A 24,846-nucleotide genomic window follows, 5' to 3' on the forward strand; every position below is an offset into this window, starting at 1 on the left:
GTATAAAAAAATCATCAGTAGATAAAAAACCTTGTTGAAGGAAGCCTGTAACAAACCAGTCACTTTTTAATTTGTTAAAAATTTTAATCTTTATCTTGTGGCCTTGATCAAGATTCTTTTGTTTCATGAAAACTGTGTACTAGTCCTATACTTAATCGTTAGTTAAAAGTTCATAGAGTAATATTTCCAAAAAGATTTAGTTGATGCTGAATTTTTATTTCTCCCTCTCTGTACCCATCTGAATTTGTTTACATATAACACTCTGTTGTTTTAAGTATGATCCAATGGCAAAATTTTCTCCACCCATATTCCCTGCCCAGTTACTTAAAGGAGAAAATTAATTAGGGGAAAGCAAGCCCAGTCCTTCCAAACTAAGCATCAGAGACATGGAGTGTATTTTAACCTATCCCCTTGTCCTTTGACAACTAAGTTTCTGATAGCCTCACTACTGTTGCTATAGAGACAGTGATATCACCAGTTGTGATTCTGATGTCACTCTTCAGTCCCAACAAGGGGGAGGTACATGGAAGGCTGGAGGAGGAAACAAGATCTTGAGCTGAGCAAGAACATCCCAGCATCTTCATTGACTTTTAACGTATAGTCTGGAGTCTTCTGTGGTTCACTCTTCCAGTGCTACAGAGGTAGGAAATCCCACTGGACTGATAAAACAGCCCATTTTCTGAGCTTCTGTACTTAAAAAGGAGAATTCAGTGACAAGTGATGGTTAACTTTTAATGTTCAACCCAGCCTCCCTTCTTGCACAGTTTAAATTTTACATCAGGGTTTTCTGGAAATAAATGAGCCTCTCCCTCAGTAGTGTAACAGCTAAACCTATCGTCTTTGCTGCTGAAATTTTAACTTAACTGCAGATTTAACCAGATCTCCTTGGCCATCCATTTGGGATCACAAAGGGGACTTACTCCTCACTTCCCAATTTGATGATGAGTCTGGAAGCTTAACTATCTGCTGACTTCTCTTCATTGTGTAACTATTCCAAAAGTTATGTTTTTTGTTTTTCTCCCTGTGCTCTAATAACAAAATCAGACCAGTGTAGCTCTGAGTCCTGCGTCCTAATTCTCATTTACTTTCATCATCTCTACTGTTATTTCTGAAGCCTTGGCTAGACAATAGAGAACATGGAAAAGTCAGGATATATATAAAGCCTTGTGGAGGAAATATCTGTATTTATGAGGCACCAGGAGAAGAAGTTAAGGGAAAGTGAAAATGGAGGAGATCCACAGAGAAGCTAACAGTGAATGGTATCTCCAAGGGAAAAGACACACATACACACAAACACACACACACACACTTCTAATCCTTTAATCAATTGTAACTGATGTTAAGAATAACCAAATTTATTGAGTGTGTACAATGTACCTGGCACTTAAAAGAAGGGAATGAGAGAGAAAAAGAGAATGGATATAATTGAATATATTCTTCCTTTTTAAAATTAGTAATAAAACTTGGTTGAATAAACTTTAAAACATGATGAGATAGGTATCAACCCAGCAAAAGCTTTATTTATGTTGCCTGTAATGTGGGCTTTTCTGTGACTTTAAGAACCTTGAATAAACAGGAGCCTCTTGCTTATGATGGATATAGGAGAAAAATGTCTTGAGATAGAGCTGTGGTCTGAAGTACAGGAACCATAACCAAATTCCTGTGTTATGCCCTCTCTGGCTGGCATTCACAATTTGCATTCCTCCTCGATTATTACTGAGACAGTAACCACACTGGCACTTTTTAAGGGTTGTCCCTTCTATGGGCCACTTAGCTGTAGAAAAACTTCATACCTTCTGGAATATTAACCTGCAAAGCTGTATTTTTTAAAGGAATATATCCAGTGTTTTTAACATTTCCTTTCTGGGACTCGGTTTCTTAATCTATAAAATTAGGTTATTAGAATAAATGGCTTTTAGGGTCCATTTATCTATACACTGTATAGAGTTAGCTTTCTTTCCTCATCAAATTTAATAGATAATACAAAGCATCTTTTTTATTTTCTACCCTAACTCCAGGATATTATTCAGCAACTTTGAGCTTAAGATATTTATGAATCTGTTCATTGGGCCCATTAAACTCTAGATTTTCCTTCCCTTTTTTTCAAATTTCATTATGGGAAATGTATACAGATTTAGAAGTATGAATATCATTATCATCAAAAGATATTTAAGTACTTCATATAAATATAACTAGCCAGGACATTTAGGGCATTTAAAACCTAAAAATAGATTCATGGATGCAGATAAAAATGCAGAAGACATACAAAATAGAATAAAAACATTAGTCTATGTAAGTAGAAGTGTTTGTTGGATATATATGACTAAAAGGTTGTTGATTTATTGGTGTTATTGGGATAGGAAATTCTGTTAATAAATTGTTAGATAATTATTTATACCTTGAATGTGTTTCTGGGGTGAACTTATCCCCAAAAGGAACCAAGCTTCAAGAAAGCCTGAATGTGTGGCTTAACACCATAGCAAACTCGAGCAAACCATTTTTTGTTGTTCTCAGATTCTCCTATTTAAGAAAGAAAGAAAAGATTACACTATCTGGAATTTGAAATAGGCAGTTTTCCTGTATTCATTCTTTCAACAGATAATTTTTTTTCATTTTATTTTGTTTTATTTCTTTTCAGTGTTTCAGAATTCATTGTTTATGCACCAAACTCGGTGCTCCATGCAATATGTGCCCTCCTTAATACCCACTACCAGGCTCACCCAACGCCCCACTCTCTCCCCTCCAAAACGCTCAGTTTGTTTCTCAGAGTCCACAGTCTCTCTTGATTGGTCTCCCCCTCTGATTTCCTCCAGCTCACTTCTCCTCTCCAACTCCCAGTGTCCTCCATATTATTCCTTATGCTCCAAAAGTAAGTGAAACTATATAATAATTGACTCTCTCTACAGTGGATAATTATTAAGCACCAACTTTAAGGCATTAGTTACTATGAGGGATCCCGAGATGAGTAAGAAAATGCATCTGTCCTCAAAACACCATCTTATAATCAAAAACGAATGATGACTAACATAACCCAATAAGGTTATGATGGTGACTAACATAACCTAATAAGAATTTTTTTTCACTTAAAAAATAATTACAGAGATGAAATATACGTGAGCAATTAAAGAACTAGATGGGATGTAAAGGTTGAAACAAAATATGATGGAAACTTTGGCAGAGGAGCAATCATGTTCAATTAGATATTTAGAAAATATTTTATAGACGTGGTAAGTTTGTCCTGAGCTACCAAGCAAGGGTGGGATTTAGAGAGATATCACAGGAGGGTGGGGTGTGCATGGATATTCCAATATGAGAGTACAATGCCCTAATGTCTTCTATGAAAATGTCTCAGAAGAGGAAATACAGGGAAGATTTTTTATTTGGAAGCTAGAGCTAACATTAACTATATATGCTCTTTGCAACATGAAGATGTATATTTCTCTCAAGTCCTTAAAAGAATATTTACAAAGTGCTTTGAGATCACTGAATTCAGGACACTTATTCTTCATCCTAGCTACTACTTTTCTGACTTCCTAATCAAGAAGTTTGAGATGAAGTTAAAAACTTCTAGTTTTGTCATTGTTAAATAACCCTATATACCACTGATTTGAAAGTAGAGAATAGCAATAGTCATTTCAGACAGTGTTGGCCAGAAGATGGAACCTTTTTTTTTTTTTTTGTCATCTGGGAACATCAGACTGCACCCAGATTAAGATGTGGCCTTTAAATTGAATGTCATTTTGTGCTCATGACCTGCGTACTGCATGTGAAAAATAATGAGTAAAGTCAAAATCATTATTTGGTAATAAGAGCAATAGGGTTCATATGTAAAATTAGTCATTTTTATCTGTGTCTTTCCATTGCAGATCCCTTATATTTCATGGCAGGAGAGGTGGGTAAATTTAGGGATAGTGAAGACAACAACAAATTAATCACGAGCTTTCCTCGTACCTCAGAACCTGTCCTCAGTAAGAGTAAGTGATCACATAATTTCCTTCCTTATGTACTTAATTTTCATTCTGGCTTTTTAATTGCAATAGATAGCTTAAATAAGTGAGGAGGCCCTATCAATTTTGTCATTTTCTATTAGATGTAATTCATTAAGAGAAAATACCAACTGGAAATTGAAAGGTAAGCTTCTGGCTTTCACTTGTTCTAGCAACAGTTCAGAGCAGTCTATTTCTAAGTCTTCTCATTCTCTGTACAAGTAATAGTAACACCCATTCCTTTGTTCATGGTTCTATGCTTACTCAAGTATAAGAATATTAGCAGATAATAGTTGCTGAGAGACAATAAAGGCTTGACTTCATAGACATTAAGAACTCCCTTATTATGGTTTAAAAAAATTGAAATAAGATACCAAAGAATTTTAGGAAATCTTAGAAAATTTTTAAAGAAAAGAATAAATAAAAATAAATCTAGAAAGACTGTGGACTCTGAAAAACAATCTGAGAGTTTTGAAGGGGCGGGGGATGGGAGGTAGGGGAAACCAGGTGGTGGGTATTAGAGAGGGCACGGATTGCATGAAGCACTGGATGTGGTGCAAAAACAATGAATACTGTTACACTGAAAAGAAATAAAAATAAATAAATAAAAAATAAAATAAATAATAATAAAGAATCTGGAGCCAGACAGTCTTTCTCAGAATTCCCAGACCCAGGGGTTCTCATTCTTATGTAGATATACTTCAGAATCACCCAGGATGCTTTAAAGATATTCAGTAGCTAAGTTTTCCCACCCAAAACCAATGAAATAAGGTTCTTTGGGAGGTAATATCTCAGTCGGTATCTTTAAACAGTTCTCTGGGTGATTCTAACATCTAATCAAGGAGGAAAACCCACTGTATTCCCAAGGAAACTATTGTATTACAATGCCAGGAAGAGTAAGAGAAACTGTCCCTAATCTGAGTTAGTGATTAGGGTGTGAAAACTGTCCCTAATCTGAGTTAGTGATTAGGGTGTGAAAACAGGTACAAATCTTTGCGGGAGCAAAGGACAAGTAGCTCTTAAAAGGTCTTATTATTATTATTATTTTTTAATCATTACTTGTAATACACTATATAAGAAAAATAATAAATCCATTTATAAATAAGCTTAGATCTTGTGTAATCTGTATTTGATTTGTGTTGGTTTTTATCTTGAGGGAGGATGTCAGCCCCCACCATTGCCCAAAGTCCTTTAAAACAAACATTTCCAATTAACCAAGGTATTCAGCCCTTCATAATGCTTAACTTATTTCAAGCAATTTTTAATAAAATTTAATTTCACTGTGAAAAAAAAGGAGAAGCTTTTGGACTTTATTGTAACAGTTTAAAACAACCTACAACAATTTTAGGATTTTTTAAATTAATTTATTTGAGAGAGAGCATGCACAGAAGCAGGGGGGAGGAGCAGAAGGAGAAGCAGACTCCCCACTGAGGCAGGGAGCTGAGGTCAATCCCAGGATCTCTGGATGGGACCTGAGCTGAAGGCAGGCACTTAACCCCTTAACTGACTGAGCCACCCAGGCACCCCTATAACAATTTTAAATAAATGTTTTATTTTCTTCAAACCAAATATGAGAACACACATACACACACACACACACACACACACACACACACACACACACATTTCTAAAAGACATTTCCATTAGAGAGGAAAAATTGGCCATCTTATTCCACCTTGTTGAGAAAAATTGGCCATTTTATTCCACCTTGTTAAGCAAATTTTATAATGAAAGAAGGGAACTTCAGTGTGGAAGCCTAGTAATGGAAGTCTGGCATGGAAAAAGAGGTCAAAGAAAAGCTTCTTGTAGATTATCAGTGGACAAATATTATAATTAGCCATGTTTTCAAAGACTCTCAACTAAGATGCAGTGCTAAGGAAAGTAGACAAGACTAAGGCCAAAGGAAAAGGGGCTGTTATGCTAAATTATGAGGTTAGCAAAAAGCAAGTATAAGCAATTCTTTCATGAAAATTGTCAACAAATGAAAAAAGAAAGTGGTAGCAGCTAGAGGGAGGCTTTGGGGTGGAAGAAGACAACTAAAATGATTATCATTTTTCTGGTTTGGAAGACCAGCTAGATGGCAGTGCCTTTACTGAGATTAGGGAGTAGAGCAAAGTATTGGGAGGGTTATGGAACAATCAACAACAGCAAGGGCATCCATGCAAAGGTCCGCTGAATGGTGTATGTGGCATCTCTTTTCTCCTGGCACCAGAAGTTTGGCTGAACCATGGAGACTAAGAATTTCCCCTACCCTTAGCTATCTGGAGGAGGGATTAAGCTCCTCTTAAAGAGGAACTACTAGAGTTACTGCTAATATAAGTTAAGTTAGTGCTCCAGAAGTTAATGAAAATGAAGCATTTACTACTTTAAAAGTAAAAGTTGGTGGGACAAAAAATAATAAGTCAGTGGGACAAGAATGGACAGGGAAAATATAAATTAATTCTATTTTGATCACATTGAGTTTTGAGTGTCTAGTGAAAATCCAGGATGTGGAAAGGCTGTCAAGCAAAGACACATAGAGCAGGACATGGCTACATAGGTTCATTCATGAACAAATCTGTAGTAAATACCTCTAGCATATACCAGGCACCGGCCTCAGTACTAGAGATACAAATATTTAAGAAATCTTCATGCAATTGAGAACTGAGAATGGAGAGATCTAGAGGTTCGTGCATTGAGTAGCTCATGGGACAAGTCTCTATTGAAAGCATTGCTCCTGTTGGGCACACCTGAGTCATTTGTCTTACTTCTCCTTCATTTCATGTAACTGGTCCTTTGATGGCCCTTTCTCATTTTTTTCTACCTCCAGATGTCAGAAAGGGTTGACTGGTTACAAAGCCAAAATGGAGTATGCAAAGTTGATGTCTATTCACCTGGAGACAGCCAGCCCCAGGACTGGAAAATGGTAAGGTCGAACTTCTTTAGAAATATGGAGGGATTTAGGAATAAGTGGAATACTCCACCACCACTACTCATCTCTCTGACCCACTACTTTTTAGTTACTCATTACTCACTTAAAATTCTTCGGGAAAAACATGAACTCCTCTAGAATAAAAAATTCTCACCATATTGTTTTGGGGAGAATATCCTATATATGGTAATTTCATAGAAGAAATATAATTAATGCAAAACCTATATATTAACAGCTGTAAATTTTTTAAAATTTTAAATAGAAGGGGATTTGATTTCTAATAAATGTCTACAAAGTTCATAGAAACTATTTTTGAAATGTAGGATGCCTCAAAATTCTCAGAACTTTATCATTCTGTTGTCATCATTCAACAAACATTTATTCAGTACTTAATATCAGGCATTGTAAGTCAGGGTCCAGTCAGAATATGGAAACCATAGCAAATAATGTGATATTAAAAAATGTAGTCTACCCCTGAAACAAATAATTCATTATATCAGTTACTATATATATATATTATATGAGTTACTATAGAGTTAGTACCAAACAAAACTGCTTTTATTACATATTTTATTTACCTCTGTTCTTTCATGTAGAAAAACAAAAGATAGATGAATTTCAATACTAAATCAAATAAACAAAAAAAGTCATGATTTCTCATTAAGGAAGAAGCACTCCGGGAGATGCAAAAAAAAAAAAAGAAAAAAAAAAAAGAAAAGAAAAAAAGAAAAAGGGGTGCCTGAGTGGCTCAGTCGGTTGAGCATCTGCCTTCCACTCAGGTTATGATCTCAGGGTCCTGGGATCAAGCCCCACATCGGGGGCTCTCTCTCTGCTCAGCGGCAGGGGCCTGCTTCTCCATCTCCCTCTGACCCTCCCCACTGCTCAGTCTCTCACTTTCTCTCAAATAAATAAATAAAATATTTAAAAAATAAAATAAAATAAAAAAGAAAGAAAATAAATTTCTGCCCTCACAGACCTTACTATTAATTTGGGAAAATAAAAAATATACGTGTGAAAATATAAAAATAATTGAAAAGTTCTAAATAACCGATAGACCCCAAATATAAGAAGTTCATGATAATTTACCAAACAGCTTTTCTGACCATAATTGCTGTAGTTATTTAAAGAACAGATCAAAGTGGGAAGAGGTCAGAGAAAATTTCATAAAGTATCTTTAACAGAGATAGAGATGAAGAAGAAGAGGATGGTAGGTAAACATGTTGACTTCAAACTAAGGTACTGGAGCAGAAGAACCCTTGCTATCATGTGGAAATGGGAAGACATTACTGCTTACAGTTAGTGCTTTTCTGAATGACAAGTACTGATGGTTTATAGCCTCAATTCTAAACTTTCCGCCATTAGATTCAAATGTCCAGTTTTTAACAACAATCACAAGATGTACGGAAAAGTACGGGAAAGTATAGCTCACTCAAAGGAAAAAAGTAGATCAACAGAAATTATGTCTGAAAAAGACCTGATGGCAGATCCGGCAGATCCACTAGACAAAGACTAAAAACTTGGGGCACCAGGTAGTCTCAGTTAGTTAAGCATCTGCCTTCAGCTCAGGTTCTGGTCCCAGGGTCCTCAGATTGAGCCCCATGTCAGGCTCCCCACACAGCAGGGGGTCTGCTTCTCCCTCTTCCTCTGCCCATCCCCCCACTTATGCTTGCTTGCCTTCTCTCTCTCTCTCTCATGTGCGCGCGTTCTCTCTCCCTCTCAAATAAATAAAGAAAATGAAAATAGTCTCCTAAAAAACAAAAGAAATAAAAAAAAATTGCCTTAAAGATGCTCAAAGAACAAAAAGAAACATGTGGAGAAACCCAAGAAAACAAAGTATGAACAAAATGCAAATATCAATAAAGAGAAAACCTAGAGATAATGTCAAAGAAGTTCTGCAGATGAGAAGTATCTTATGTACATTACCATAGGAGTACAAATTTTGTGCATATTCTCTCATTTACTATAATTACAATCACATAAGGAAATTAAAATTAACAACAATTACCTCATGATCCATCAATTCCACTTCCAAGTGTAAATCTGAAGGAAACAAAACCACTATTTCAAAGTGATAACTGCAGCCTCTGTTCACTGTAGCATTATTCACAATAGCCAAGAGCTGGAAGCAACCCAGCCCATCCATGGATGAATGAATAAAGAAAACGTGGTATATGCACAATAGAATATTATCCAATGATAAAAAGAAGGAAATCTTGCCATTTGCAATAACATGGATGGACCTAAAGGGTGTAAGCTAAGTGAAATAAGTCAGAGAAAGACAAATACTGTATGATCTCACATTTAGACTCTTAAAAAACAAAACCCCTAGATACAAAGAACAGATAGGTGGTTGCCAGGGGTGCGTGGTGTGAGAGTGAGCTAAATGGATTGAAAGAGTCAAAAGGTATAAACTTCAAACTATAAGATAAATAAGTCCTGGGAATTTGATGTACAGCATAGCAACAATAGTTGTTAATACTGTATTGTATAGTTGAAAGTTGCAAAGAGAGTAGATCTTAAAAGTTCTCATTATAAGAAAAAAATAATTTTGAACTATGGTGTGGTGAGGGATGTTAATGAGACTTATTGTGATCATTTTGCAATATATACAAATACTGAATCATTATATTATGTACCTGAAACTAACACAATATTTTATGTCAATTAAATCTCCATAAAAAATAATAAGCTTTCAGCCATGCATCAAAAGTAAACAGAAACACAAGACTCACCTGTCCAGAAATCAAAGAACTCTTCTACTTCCAAGTGGGCACAAAATTCTTAATTACTTTGAGCTTGAGATGGGCAAAAAAAAGCTACCAACACAAATTTTCCATTGTTTCTTAACCAACAGAGAATAGATCTCTATAAACAATCCATTAAAGGGATCACCAAATGATTAAACAATAAAACCAAATTCTTTTTTTTTTTTAAAGATTTATTTATTTATTTATTTATTTGTCAGAGAGAGAGAGCGAGCGAGAGCGAGCACAGGCAGACAGAGTGGAAGGCAGAGTGGAAAGCAGAGGCAGAGGGAGAAGCAGGCTCCCTGCGGAGCAAGGAGACCGATGTGGGACTCGATCCCAGGGCGCTGGGATCATGACCTGAGCCGAAGGCAGCTGCTTAACCAACTGAGCCACCCAGGCGTCCCGATAAAACCAAATTCTTATTCACCACTGTCACTAATTGTTATTGGCCATCAAGGAGCCAAATTGAAAATCAAAAGCAAAATTAGTACAGGGAAAAATTAAAACTAGAAAAAACAGAATGGAGATGGCTGGGTGGCTTAGTCAGTTAAGCTGCTGCCTTCAGTCCAGGTCATGATCCTAGGATCCTGGGATCAAAACCCGGATTGGGCACCCTGCTCAGCAGGGAGTCTCCTTCTCTCTCTCCTTCCCACTCATGCTTTCTCTTGGTATCTCTGCCTCTCTCTTTCAAATACATACATACATACATACATACAATCTTGAAAAAACAGAATGCAAAGTTCTACTTCCACCTTGGATTCACCTCTGAGGCCAAAGGAAAGATGCACCTCATACTCTTCCTTCCAGATAATATTTATCTCTGTTAGGTGGATCTGCTGGACATCTTGGCAAAGACTTCCAAAACTGTTAAAAGATCATTTTCAGAGAAGGTGAAATAATGACTTCCATATATATATAAAAGTAAACTCACGGTGGGGCTCAGACTAGGTAAAATAATGTGTGTAAAGCGGGAGTACAGTGCCTGGCAAACACTAGTATATAAGAAATAGTAGCTAGTAGGGATGCCTGGGTGGCTCACTTGGTTAAGTGTCTTCCTTCAGCTCAGGTCATGATCCCTGGATACTAGGACCAAGTCCCACATCAGGCTCCTTGCTCAGGGAGGAGCCTGCTTCTCCCTCTGCCTCTACCATTCCCCCTGCTTGTGCTCTCTTTCTCTCTCTCTCTGACATATAAATAAAAAATCTTAAAAAAAAAAAAAGAAATAGTAGCTAGTAACTTATGTGACACTTGATAAATAAAGTGCGAAGTTATTCTTTAAAGATGGGCAATACTTGTAGTCTTTCCTAGATAGACATTCCTCTAATATAATTACAGTGTTCCTTTACATTTGATAGCAAATAGGACACATACTTCTTTTTTTTAAAGATTTTTTTATTATTATTTATTTGACTGACAGATCACAAGTAGGCAGAGAGGCAGGCAGAGAGAGAGAGAGGAGGAGGAGGAGGAAGCAGGCTCCCCACTGAGCAGAGAGTCCTATGCAGGGCTCAATCCCAAGACCCTGGGATCATGACCTAAGCTGAAGGCAGAGGCTTTAACCCACTGAGCCACAGGACACATACTTCTTATTTTGGTCTATGCTCAAGTGAAAATTATAGATTGTAATATATAAACCTAAAAATATGTATATGTGCTTATTACAGCTAGTGTCCATTAAGGAATCTGTATTCATTCAAAACTAATAAATTGTCCACAGATATTAACTCCTCAATTAAAAATTGATTGTTCACTTAAGTGATATCATATAGTTCATTGGAAGTCATTTAACATATCAAGACTGGCTTATATAGCCCAGCAAAGTGATTAATGATGCACAATTGTCCTTGAATTCTCTAATTTTTTTAAACTATAGTTTTAATAAGAGATCTAAATAAAAACAGATAAATCATGGAAAATAGCAAGTAATATAAAGATAAGAAAAATTGGATCCAGTGCAAATTCAGTGCAAATGCTAACTCTGCTACAAAGCAGATGACTGTCAGCTCTTAAGGGTATATATATATTTTAAAGATTTTGTTTATTTTTTTTTTATTTGACATACAGAGATCACAAGTAGGCAGAGAGAGGGAGGGAGAAGCAAGCTCCCCGCTGAGCAGAGAGCCTGATGCAGGCCTTGATCCCAGGCCCCTGAGATCATGACCTGAACCAAAAGAAGAGGCTTAACCCACTGAGCCACCCAGGGGCCCAGGTGCCCCTTAAGGGTGAATGTTTTAAAAGCACTGTACTGTAGTGGCTGAGAGCATGGGCTCTAGAGTCAGACTGCCTGGGTTGGAACTCCTGCTCCATCAGTGATTAGCTGTATAACCTCAGATCAGTAACTAAAGTGATCTCTCCTTTCTTCAGTTCCTCCTCCTGTACAATGTGGATAATAAGAGCACTAACATTTAAGTATACTGTAAGAATAATGTTAACTGAGGGGCATCTGGGTGGCTCAGGCAGTTAAGCATCTGCCTTCAGCTCAGGTCATGACCTCAGGGTCCTGAGAAGGACCCTTGCTCTGAGGAGAGTCTGCTTCTCCCTCTTCCTCTGCCCCTCCCCCTCACTCATGCACTCTCTCTTTCTAATAAACAAATAAAATCTTTTTTTTAAAAGAATACTACTAAGTGAGATAGTAGCCTTAAAATACTTGGAATAGTGCCTGATATATCATACTAAGTACCTAATAAATGTTGGTTACTTTTATTGTGATGATACAGCAGTTAAGGCTTGAGAAAGGTGACTGTTTTTGTAACCAGTCTTTGAGGTTGTCCTGAATGTCCCATATCTTTACTTTGTTATAGTCGGATGAATCCTTGTCTATTTTTAAGGAAGCCTCAACTGATCCTATCAGAGTGCTCAGCTGGCTCCGCAGAGACCTGGAAAAAAGTACAGCAGGATTCCAAGATGTTAAGTTCAAACCTGGAGAATCCCCCTTAGGTGGGGAAGTGAGTGACTTAGGAGACCCCTGCAAGGGTTTCTCTGTGGACTATTACAATGCCACCAACAAGGGCAGTCCAGGAAGATTGCATTTTGAGATGACTCACAGAGAGAACCCCATCCAGGGCCCCAGTGTCCAACTTGGTAATGGGAGTTCAGTAGATGAAGTTTCTTTCTATGCTAATCGCCTCACAAATCTAGTCATAGCCATGGCCCGCAAGGAGATCAATGAGAGGATAGATGGTTCTGAAAACAAATGTGTCCATCAGTCATTATATGTGGGAGATGAACCCACGCCCAACAAAAGCTTGAGTACAGTGGCATCAGAACTGGTGAATCAGACTGTCTCTGCATGTTCTAAGAATGCTGCCTCAGATAGGTCTCCAGGCTCTGGTGACAGAGCCTCAGGATTATTACAGAGTCCCCCAAATTTGAAATATAAGACCACTCTGAAGATCAAGGAGAGCACCAAGGAAAGCAAGGGTGCAGATGATAAGCCTCCTTCTAGAAAGTCTTTCTTCTACAAGGAGGTGTTTGAATCTCGTAATGCAGGTGATGCCAAAGAGGGTGGAAGGTCCTTACCTGGGGAGAGAAAGATGTTCAGAGGGCAAGAAAGACCTAATGACTTTACAGCTTCTGTTAGTCAAGGGATCATGACCTATGCTAATAGTGTTGTATCTGATATGATGGTGTCCATCATGAAGACACTGAAGATCCACGTGAAGGACACAACCATTGCCACCATTCTGCTAAAGAAGGTACTGCTCAAGCATGCAAAAGAGGTCGTCTCAGATCTTATTGACTCCTTCATGAAGAACCTGCACAATGTCACAGGGACCCTCATGACTGATACGGACTTTGTCTCAGCTGTAAAAAGAAGTCTGTTCTCTCACGGAAGCCAGAAGGCCACAGATATCATGGACGCCATGCTTGGTAAGCTATACACTGTAATGTTTGCAAAGAAACCGCCTGAAAATGTCAGGAAAACTAAGGACAGGTCTGAGAGTTACTCCCTTGTCTCCATGAAAGGAATGGGTGACCCTAAAAACCAAAATTCAAACTTTGCAGGCATGAAATCTGAAGGTAAATTGAGGGAAAAAGTGTACTGTCCTGCATCCAAACCTGAGGAGAAGTCTTGTGTCGAAACTCTGGGTGAACACATTATCAAAGAAGGATTGACACTTTGGCGTAAAAGTCAGCAAAAAGAAGGAAGATCTCCAGGTTTCCAAAGGGCAACATTTGCAGCTCCCAACAAACAGTACAAGCCTGTACCAGACATTCCTCTGGACTATCCTTTGGATACTTCCAGCCTCAGCCCCCCTGTGCATCACCAAGAGAAACCTGAGAATTTTATGTGTGATTCAGACTCCTGGGCCAAGGACCTGATCGTATCTGCCTTACTTCTGATTCAATACCACCTGGCCCAGGGAGGAAGCATGGATGCACAGAGCTTCATTGAAGCTGCTGGCAGTACCAACTTGCCTGCCAACAAGTCCCCTGTAGTTTCTGATGAGCCCAGCCCCAAGTCTCCTCAAACGGGAGGTAACCAAGAGGAAGTAGAAAAGAAAGATCTGATGAGTGTTTTCTTTAACTTCATCCGGAATTTACTTGGTGAGACCATTTTCAAGAGTGACCGTAGCTCTGAACCCAAGGTGCCAGAAAAGCCAATTAAGGAAGAATGTAGCCACCAGAGTGAAAGACCTGTAACCCCTTCTCCCATCAAATTAAGTGAAGGTGATGAGGCTGGTGGTCCCTTTGCTGGGCTGACCAAGATGGTTGCTAGCCAGCTAGATGGCCACATGAATGGGAAAATGGTAGAACATCTGATGGACTCAGTGATGAAGTTATGTCTCATTATTGCCAAATCCTTTGACTCTCCCTTGGCAGAGCTGGGAGATGATAAGTCTGGGGATGCAAGCAGGCCAACTTCAGCCTTCCCAGATAGTTTATATGAGTGCTTACCAGTCAAGGGCACAGGGACAGCAGAGACTGTCCTGCAGAATGCCTATCAAGCTATCCATAATGAATTGAGAGGTATGTCAGGACAGCCCCCTGAAGGGTATGCAGCACCCAAAGTGATTGTCAGCAATCAGAGCCTAAGTGATACGGTTCAGAACAAGCAACTCCAAGCCGTACTTCAGTGGGTCGCCGCCTCTGAACTCAATGTCCCTATTTTGTACTTTGCTGGTGATGACGAAGGAATCCAGGAGAAGGTAAGGAGGTAGAGTCAGAGGGATTTGGGAAGATTTGTTAAGGATTAATTAGGGTTTTAAGTTTCTATTTTCTTTCTGCATGGGATGTTGGCTATAAGAAGAGTAGGAGGAGGATAGTGAGAATTTGAAGATGCCTCCTGGCAGAGATAATGGATAAAGTAAAATGGGATTTTGCCCAATAAGAGGCATATTAAAGGGGATAAAGAGGGATACGTGTGTATATATATACATATATATGTATATATATGAAATGTGCTGTTGATTTATTATAAGTGTATGATATGTGGTAAATCAAATCTGATTCTTTTTTCTGCATACAGTGGTGGGAATGCACAGATGAAAAACCTCTAAGAGACTTGGGAAAAGAGTCAGATAAAGGTCTGGACCTCAGCCTGAAATTTGTATAGGACAGCATATTGCCTTAAGAATGAGAAGGAGCTGCTAGGAGGCATCCCAGGAATGTACTGAGGGGGCAGGAGGTTAGTGTAAAGGATCTAGGCTTATACCCTTCCAAACTTGTCATTACTCTCTCAGCTGGTTGGCTAGGAAGTGTTGGGGATTTGACAGGATTCAGTAAATAACATCCCTCTTCCCCTTACTCTAAGTTCTGAATCAATTGCGAAGTAAGACTAAAGAATAAGGCAAATGGGAAATCAACTTATCTCTGTTATTACTGATAAAGGTAAGTGTGTGCCTTCTAACTCCTTGCTTCTCCCCATGAGGCCTTGGAACAGCTTACTGAAGAGAATCGTGCATGTGTCTGTTAAGATTGGTATATAACTTTACAGGCAGACCTCAAAGACATTGTGGGTTCTGTTCCAGACCACTGCAATAGAGCAAAGTCAGGTGAATTTTTTGGTTTCCCAGTGCATATAAAAAGTTACGTTTACACCATACTGTAGTCTATTAAGTGTGCAATAGCATTATTTCTTTAGAAATAAGGGCATACTTAAATTAAAAAATGCTTTATTGCTAAAAATGCTAACCATCATCTGAGTTCTTGGTAAATATAACTGCTAGTCAAGATCACTATAGCAAATATAATAAGAAGGAAAATGTTTGAAATATTGCAAGAACTGTCAAAATATGACACAGGAATCCAGAGTGAGCAAATGCTCTTGGAAAAAGAGCACCAATAGACTCGCTTGGTGCTTTGTAAAAGCACCTTCACTTTGTAAAAAAAACACAGTATCTGCAAAGTATGGTAAAGCAAAACACAATAAAACAAGTATGCCTGTATGTCAGTTTCAGGTGTACATTGTAATTCGATATCTGTATATACTATAAAATAATCATCACCATAAGTCGAGTTACCACTCATCACCCCACAATTCAGCTGTTCACATACCCCTAACCCAGTTTCCCTTTGGGTACCACCAGTCTGTTTTCTGAATGAGTTTGGCATTTTTTTTTTGTTTTATTTGTGTGTGTGTTTTTTTTTTTTAGATTCCACACATAGGTGAAATCATACAGTATTTGTCTTTCTCTATCTGACTTACTTTATTTAGCATAACACCCTCAAGTTGTCACAACTGGCAAGATTTTCTCCTTTTTTATGGCTGAGGAGTATTCCATTACACACACACACACACACACACACACACAGGGCCTATACCTTCTTTATCCATTTATCCATCAAAAGACACTTGGGTTGTTTCAGGTCTTGGCTACAAGATGCAGTAAACATCGAAGTATATATAGCTTTTCAAATTTGTGTTTTTGTATTCTACAGATAATACCCAGAAGTAGAATTGCTGTATCATATGGTAGTTCTACTTTTAATTTTTTGAAGAATCCCCATATCATTTGCCACAGTGGCTGCACTAATTTACATTTCCACCAACGGTGTATGAGGATTTCTTTTTCTCCACATCTTCTCCAACATTGTTATTTCTTGCCTTTTTTATAATAGCCATTCTGACAGGTGTGAGGTGATATTTTATTGTGGTTTTGATTTGCTTTTTCCTGATAATTAGTAATATTGAGCATCTTTTTATATGCCTGTTGGCAACCTGTCCTCTTTTTTTTTTTTAATTATTTTTTTATTTTTTATAAACATATATTTTTATCCCCAGGGGTACAGGTATGTGAATCACCAGGTTTACACACTTCACAGCACTCACCAAAGCACATGCCCTCCCCAATGTCCATAATCCCACCCCCTTCTCCCAAACCCCCTCCCCCCCAGCAACCCTCAGTTTGTTTTGTGAGATTAAGAGTCACTTATGGTTTGTCTCCCTCCCAATCCCATCTTGTTTCATTTATTCTTCTCCTACCCACTTAAGCCTCCATGTTGCATCACCACTTCCTCATGGACCATTTCCTTACACCACACACAAAAATAGACTCAAAATGGATGAAGGACCTCAATGTGCGAAAGGAATCCATCAAAATCCTTGAGGAGAACACGGGCAGCAACCTCTTCGACCTCTGCCGCAGCAACATCTTCCTAGGAACAACGCAAAAGGCAAGGGAAGCAAGGGCAAAAATGAACTATTGGGATTTCATCAAGATCAAAAGCTTTTGCACAGCAAAAGAAACAGTTAACAAAATCAAAAGACAACTGACAGAATGGGAGAAGATATTTGCAAACGACATATCAGATAAAGGACTAGTGTCCAGAATCTATAAAGAACTTAGCAAACTCAACACCCAAAGAACAAATAATCCAATCAAGAAATGGGAAATTGGAAGGGGAGGTGAACCATGAGAGACTATGGACTCTGAAAAACAATCTGAGGGTTTTGAAGGGGTGGGGGGTGGGAGGTTGGGGTACTAGGTGGTGGGTATTATAAAGGGCACGGATTGCATGGAGCACTGGGTGTGGTGAAAAATAATGAATACTGTTATGCTGAAAATAAAAAATAAATTAAAAAAAAAAAAAAGAGGAACAAGAAAAAAAAAAAAAAAAAAAAGAAATGGGCAGAGGACATGAACAGACATTTCTGCAAAGAAGACATCCAGATGGCCAACAGACACATGAAAAAGTGCTCCATATCACTCGGCATCAGGGAAATACAAATCAAAACCACAATGAGATATCACCTCACACCAGTCAGAATGGCTAAAATTAACAAGTCAGGAAATGACAGATGCTGGCGAGGATGCGGAGAAAGGGGAACCCTCCTACACTGTTGGTGGGAATGCAAGCTGGTGCAGCCACTCTGGAAAACAGCATGGAGGTTCCTCAAAATGTTGAAAATAGAACTGCCCTATGACCCAGCAATTGCACTATTGGGTATTTACCCTAAAGATACAAATGTAGTGATCCAAAGGGGCACATGCACCCGAATGTTTATAGCAGCAATGTCCACAATAGCCAAACTATGGAAAGAACCTAGATGTCCATCAACAGATAAATGGATCAAGAAGATGTGGTATATATACACAATGGAATACTATGCAGCCATCAAAAGAAATGAAATCTTGCCATTTGTGACAACATGGATGGAACTAGAGTGTATCATGCTTAGCGAAATAAGTCAAGCAGAGAAGGCAACCTGTCTTCTTTCACAAAATGTCTATTCCAGTCTTTCGCTCATTTGTTTGTTACAGTGTTTTTAAAATGTATTATTATTGAATACAGTCCACACACAATGTGTTAGTTTCAGGTGTGCAAAGTAGTAACATTTCAATCCTGTACATTACTCATTGCTCACTGTAATGAGTATAGTCCCCATCTTTCACCATATGAGGTTATTATAGTGTTATTGACTATATTCCCTCTGCTGGACTTTTCATCTCTGTGACTTTATAACTGGAACTTGGTACCTTTTAATCTCTTTCACCAATTTTGCCCATCCTCCAACCTTCTTCCCTCTGGCAACCCCCAGTTTGTTCTCTTTAAGAGTCTGTTTGGTTTGGGTTTGTTTATTTATTCATTTGTTTTGTTTTTTAGGTTCCCCATATAAGTGAAATCATGTAATATTTGTCTTTCTCTGTCTTATTTTTTATTACTATGTTCAGTTTGCCAACACAGTTTGCCAGCATCATTAATTTTTGATGTAGTGTTCAACGATTCACTAATTGGGTATAACCACCAGTGCTCATCACCACACTTGCCCAACCCATCACTTGGTTACCCCACTCCAGACCCCTCCCCTGTTTCCCAGAGTCCAGAGTCTTTCATGGTTTGTCTCCCTTTCTGATTTCTACCCATTCAGTTTTCCTTCCCTTCCCCTGTGGTCCTTCTCCCTGTTCCTTACGTTCCACCATCTTACACCATTGGTAGGGATGCAAGCTGGTACAGCCACTCTGGAAAACAGTATGGAGGTTCCTCAAGCCATCTTTTGACCTTTATATTAGCTTTATAAGTGGTTAATCCACTGACACATTTACCAGTGAGATTTTTGCTTTCATGTATTTTCTTGTTACTAGTTAGTGCCTTTTGTTTTTGGCTTAAAGAAGTTCCTTTAAGATTTCTTATAAGGCTTTTCATCCTATAAGGCTCATCATCATTTAGTTTAGTGGTAATGAACTTTTATAGTTTTTACTTTTTGGGGAAACTATCTCCCCTTCAGTTTTGATAACCTTGCAAGGTAGACTCTTCTCAATTGGAAGATTTTTCCTCCAGCACTTTGAATATATCAATACTGTTCCCTTCTGGCCTGCAGAGTTTTTGCTGAAAAATCTGATAGTCTTCTGGGGGCTCCCTTCTATTTTCTCTTCTAAGAGAAAAAAATTTTTTTCTGCTGCTTTAATATTCTCTATCTTTAAGTTTTGATATTTTAATTATAAATTTAATTATCTCTTTGGATTCATTTTATTTTTTGTTTTTTTTTTTTAAGATTTTATTTATTTATTTGACAGACAGAGATTACAAGTAGACAGAGAGAGGAAGGGAAGCAGGCTCCCCGCTGAGCAGTGAACCTGATGTGGGGCTTGATAACCCACTGAGCTATCCAGGTGCCCCTCTTTGGATTCATTTTATATGAAACTTCCCTTGCTTCCTGGAGCTGGATGTCTGTTTCCGTCCCCCAGGTTAGTAAAGTTTTTAGCCGTTCCTTTTTCAAATAAGTTTTCTCTCTGGTTTTCTCTCCTCTTCTTCTGGGACCCTTATAATGAAGATGTTACTCTGCTTGATGCTGTCCTGCAGGTCTCTTAAGGTATCCTTACTATTTAAAATTCATTTTTCTTTTTGCTGCTCTGATTGGGTCATTTCCAGTGCTGTATTCTGGATTACTGACCTGTTCAGTTTCACCTAATCTTCTCTTGAATCCCTCAAGTGTATTTTTCAGTTTAACTATTGAATTCTTCCGCTCTGTGACTTTTGTCTGGTACTTTGTTTTCCCTCTCTTTGTTAAAGTTCTTACTGTATTTATCCATTCTTCTCCTGAGTTCAGTGAGCATCTTTATGACCGTTACTTTATACTCTTTATCAGGTAGATTGCTAATCTCCATTTCACTATGGCCTCTTTCTAGTATTTTGTTTTTATTCTTTCATTTGGAACATATTCCTCTGTCTTTTCATTTTGTGTGACTCTGTAGGTATCTGTGTTTGTTTTATAGGTATTAGGTAAAACACTATCTTTCCCAGAGTTGAAGGAGATGAACCTTATTGTTTAACTGTGCCCTAGCTTTTGGTTGCTTCTCCAACCTTAGTGGTGGTGTTTTTTTTTTTTTTAATTTTTTAATTTGACTTCAATTTAATCAATTATACTGTATTACTCTTAGTTTCAGAAGTAGAATTCAGTGATTAATCAATTACATATAATACCCAGTGCTCATTACTTCAAGTGCCAGTGTTAATGCCCATCACCCAGTTAGCCCATTCCCTCACTCACTTCCCCTCCAGCAACCCTCAGTTTGTTCTCTATAGTTAAGAGTCTCTTAGGGTTTTTCTCTCTCTCTGTGTTTATCTTATTTTTCTTTCATTTCCCCTATGTTCATCTGTTTTGTTTTTTAAATTTAACATATGGGTAAAATCATATGGTATTTTTCTTTCCCTGACTTACTTATTTCACTTAGCATAATACTCTCTAGCTCCATCCACGTCATTGCAAATGGCAAGATTTTGTTCTTCTATTTATTTATTTTGTTTATTAACATATAATGTTTTATTTGTTTCAGGGGTACAGGTCTGTGAATCATCAGTCTTACACAATTCATAGCACTCACCATAGCACATACCCTCCCCAGTGTCGATCACCCCGCCACCCCATCCCTCCCACTCCCCTCCATTCCAGCGACCCTCAGTTTGTTTCCTGAGATTAACAGTCTCTTTTGGTTTGTCTCCCTCCTGATCCCATCTTGTTTCATTTTTCCCTCCCTTCCCCCTAAAACCCCCTCCCTGCCCCTCAAATTCCTCATATCCAGAGAGATCATATGATAATTGTCTTTCTCTGACTTATTTCACTTAGTATAATACCCTTTAGTTCCATCCACGTCATTGCAAATGGCAAGGTTTCGGTTTCTTATGGCTGCATAGTATTCCGTTGTATATATATATTCCACGTCTTCTTTATCCATTCATCTCTTAATGGACATTGGGGCTCTTTCTTTATTTTGGCTATTGTGGACATTGCTTCTATAAACATTGAGGTCTTTGTGCCCCTTCAAATCATGGTTTGTATCCTTTGGATAAATACCTAGTAGTGCAATTGCTGGGTCCTAGGGTAATTCTATTTTTAACTTTTTTGAGGAAACTCCATACTGTTTTCCAGAGTGGCTGCACCAGTTTGCATTCCCACCAACAGTGTAAGAGCGTTCCCCTTTCTCCACATCTTTGCCAACATCTGTTGTTTCCTGAGTTGTTAATTTTAGCCATTCTGACTGGTGTGAGGTGGTATCTCATTGTGGTTTTGATTTGTAGCTTGATTTGTTCTTAACAGATCCCAGTTGTTGAATCTGTGCCAAGATCTTTCAGTCTTCCAAAGGGAGGGATCTCAGTACCTAGTTTCAAGGTAATTGTAAGCCAGATCCTTAGGCAACAACTTTTTTTTTTTCATAATTTTTTTATTTTTTAAATTTCTTTTCAGTGTACCAGAATTCATTGTTTATGCACCACACCCAGTGCTCTGTGCAATACGTGCCCTCCAAAATACCCACCCCCAGGCTCACCCAACCTCCCACTCCCTGCCCTTTCAAAACCCTCAGATTATTTTTCAGAGTCTGTAGTCTCTCATGGTTCATCTCCCCTCTAATTTCCCCCAACTTCCTTCTCCTCTCCACCTCCCCGTGTCCTCCATGTGATTCCTTATGCTCCACAAATAAGTGAAACCATATGATAATTGACTCTCTCTGCTTGACTTATTTCACTCAGCATAATCTCTTCCAGTTCCATTCATGTTGATACAAAAGTTGGGTATTCATCCTTTCTGATGGAGGCATAATACTCCATAGTGTATATATGGACCACATCTTCCTTACCCATTTGTCCATTGAAGGGCATCTTGGTTCTTTCCACGGTTTGGCGACCGTGGCCGTTGCTGCTATGAACATTGGGGTACAGATGGCCCTTATTTTCACTACATCTGTATCTTTGGGGTAAATACCCAGTAGTGCAATTCCAGGGCCATAGGGAAACTCTATTTTTAATTTCTTAAGGAATCTCCACACTGTTTTCCAAAGTAGCTGCGCCAACTTGCATTCCTACCAACAGTGTAAGAGGGTTCCCCTTTCTCCAAATGCTCTCCGACACATGTTGTTTACTGTCTTGTTAATTTTGGCCGTTCTCACTGGTGAAAGGTGGTATCTCAATGTGGTTTTGATTTGAATCTCCTTGATGGCTAGTGATGATGAACGTTTTTTCATGTGTCTGATAGCCATTTGTATGTCTTCATTGGAGAAGTGTCTGTCCATGTCTTCTGCCCATTTTTTGACACGATTATCTGTTTTGTGTGTGCTGAATTTGAGAAGTTCTTTATAGATCCTGGATATCAGCCTTTTTGTCTGTACTGTCATTTGCAAGTATCTTCTCCCATTCCATGGGTTGCCTCTTTGTTTTGTTGACTGTTAAGCTTGCTATGCTGAAGCTTTTGATCTTGATGAAGTCCCAAAAATCATTTTCCCTTTTGTTTCCTTTCAGGCAACAACGTTTAAGATATGTAAATACATACAATCTTGTTGATCCACAGTTGCAATCCCTGATGACTTCCAGACTAGGAGATCTGGAGGTGTTGCTGGGCAACACTTGCAGAAATCATGTATTTAGACATGTGCATATGCTCCCTTTAAGACGGTATCAACAAACTGTGGCAAGGCCAAGGTCTGTGCAAATATTATGTCTCCCTGCCCATGTACCTTGTAACCTCTGGGTGTGTGGCAGACCTGAAGCCTGAACCTCAGACTCAAGTTCCAGGACAAGAATATAGGCCTTCTCCACATGAAGGAGATGTGTTTTAGTCTGCTCTCTGTGCAGTGCCATGGGACAGTAGCTTATTTGATTATTTCAGACCCATAGGACTCAGAAATGCAGTCCCCTTTGGCTCCCAGAGCCAGGCTCTCGAAGAGCATCCCCCTGTGTGGTTTGTGCCTGCCCACTAGCTGTGGCTTGGTGAGCTGTGGCTTCAGTGTGCAGAAACAGGGTGCTTCCACTGGAGCAATAGGCTAGGAGGTAGTGTGAGAAGCATCCATCAGTCCCGGCACCAACAAAGCAGAAGGAAAACAAAAACAGCCTCTGCCAGTGCCTTCATCCCCAGAGAGTACCAGAAGGTTTCTGCCTCCCTGGAGGATGAGGAAATGAGTTTCCTCTGCATGTAGTCCAGGACCCTTTCAAACTGTTGCTTTTTTGCTGGGTTCCAAGCCAAGTGGGTTTGTGCGCAAACCCTTCAAAAGCAGATTTTTCATTCCCTATAGCCTTTTGGTTCTCCTGGAAGTAAACCCGGTAAAACCTGTTTTTTAAGACCAGACACTTTATTGGCTTATTTTTTGGGTGCAGTTCTAAGGGTTGAGATGCCTGATACGGGGCATGGACCCTCTCATTCCTGAAGGACAAGGTCCATTTTTGAGATTCCTCCTAATTGTAGGTCACTGTCCTAGAGTTGGTTTTATTGCTAGACATATCTCTGTTTCTTCTACCCATCTTGATGTGGCTCTTTTATTCTCCCTCTTTAATTCGCTCTCTGGAAGCACTGTTTAGTTAGTTTTGAGGTCCTTTTCAGAGGGAATTATTCTATATGTAGCTGTAGATTTGTTGTGTTTGTGGGAGGAGATGAGTTCAGTATCCTTTTATGCTGTCATTCTGAGTCCTCCTCTGAAAGGAAATTCTGAGACTGGAAAACATGAGTATTTATGTAAGTAGCTGCTTCAGGGTAATGTAGAGGAATTAAGAAACAAATATCTTTACAACACACACACACACACACACACGACACACTTTTAGGACTTGATAATTTCATCTCAGTTGAGAGAAGTGGAATAGCACCAACTAAGTAGTAAGCATGGCACAGGAAATACAAAACTAATTATCATTATGAGAAAGTAATTCATCCTCATAGAAACCAGCGGATGTAGAAGAGATTTTTCTCTGTTTAGTAAGTGGTATTAGTAATCCTTATGACTGGGTTACTTGGTTTATCTGATGCCTGGGAAGACACAGGATTGTAAAATATCAAGATAAGACTTTACTAAACAAGAAACTGTATGATTTAGAGACTTGCTAGCAAAGTGGGTCTGTGGACCAACATCACTGGCATCGCCTGGAAGCTTGTTACACGTACAGAATCCCAAGCTCTACTCCTGCCCTACTGAACTAGAAATTCAATTTTAGCAAAATCCCCCGGTCATATGTGTGCACATTTAAGTTTGGGCTAGAGCACAGAACATGGGGTTCCGATCTGAGATACATCCCTGAGTTCTTGGTAAGTTCTGGCTTGTTATAGTTTTCCCAGTCTGTAAAACAACTAGTTTGGTATATAACAATTAACAGAAGGGGCTATTTTCACAAAAGCTGATGAAAAAAATTCTAAAAAGGAGCGTAGGTTCCATGTGTATAATGCATGAATATATTTTTGTTCTATATCCATCTTTTCAGTCAAACCCAGCATACATAATATACATAAAACATTCTGTTTTATATTATTTTGAATTAGAATGTCTATAATATACTTAT

The 24,846-nt window shown here is 38.6% G+C and overlaps 1 protein-coding gene across 9 annotated transcripts in view; it reads left to right on the top strand.

Annotated features, from left to right (window-relative positions):
- AKAP3 (A-kinase anchoring protein 3) overlaps nucleotides 1–24,846 on the top strand; it is a 33,261-nt gene that overhangs the window by 1,613 nt on the left and 6,802 nt on the right. For 2 of the 9 annotated variants that reach the window (XM_082742178.1, XM_082742179.1), the window contains exons 2-4: nucleotides 3,867–3,974; nucleotides 6,797–6,892; nucleotides 12,447–14,795. In XM_082742178.1, coding sequence (XP_082598304.1) covers nucleotides 6,797–6,892; nucleotides 12,447–14,795 — 2,445 coding nt within the window. In that variant the 5' untranslated portion in view covers nucleotides 3,867–3,974. Of the gene's footprint in view, nucleotides 1–503; nucleotides 642–3,866; nucleotides 3,975–6,796; nucleotides 6,893–12,446; nucleotides 14,796–15,115; nucleotides 16,035–24,846 lie in introns of those variants that run through there. The other 7 variants (XM_082742182.1, XM_082742181.1, XM_082742183.1 and 4 more) reach the window with 6 other exon arrangements.

The sequence above is a fragment of the Mustela nivalis genome (assembly GCF_964662115.1).
Source record: "Mustela nivalis genome assembly, chromosome: 7".
Taxonomy (NCBI): Eukaryota; Metazoa; Chordata; class Mammalia; order Carnivora; family Mustelidae; genus Mustela; species Mustela nivalis.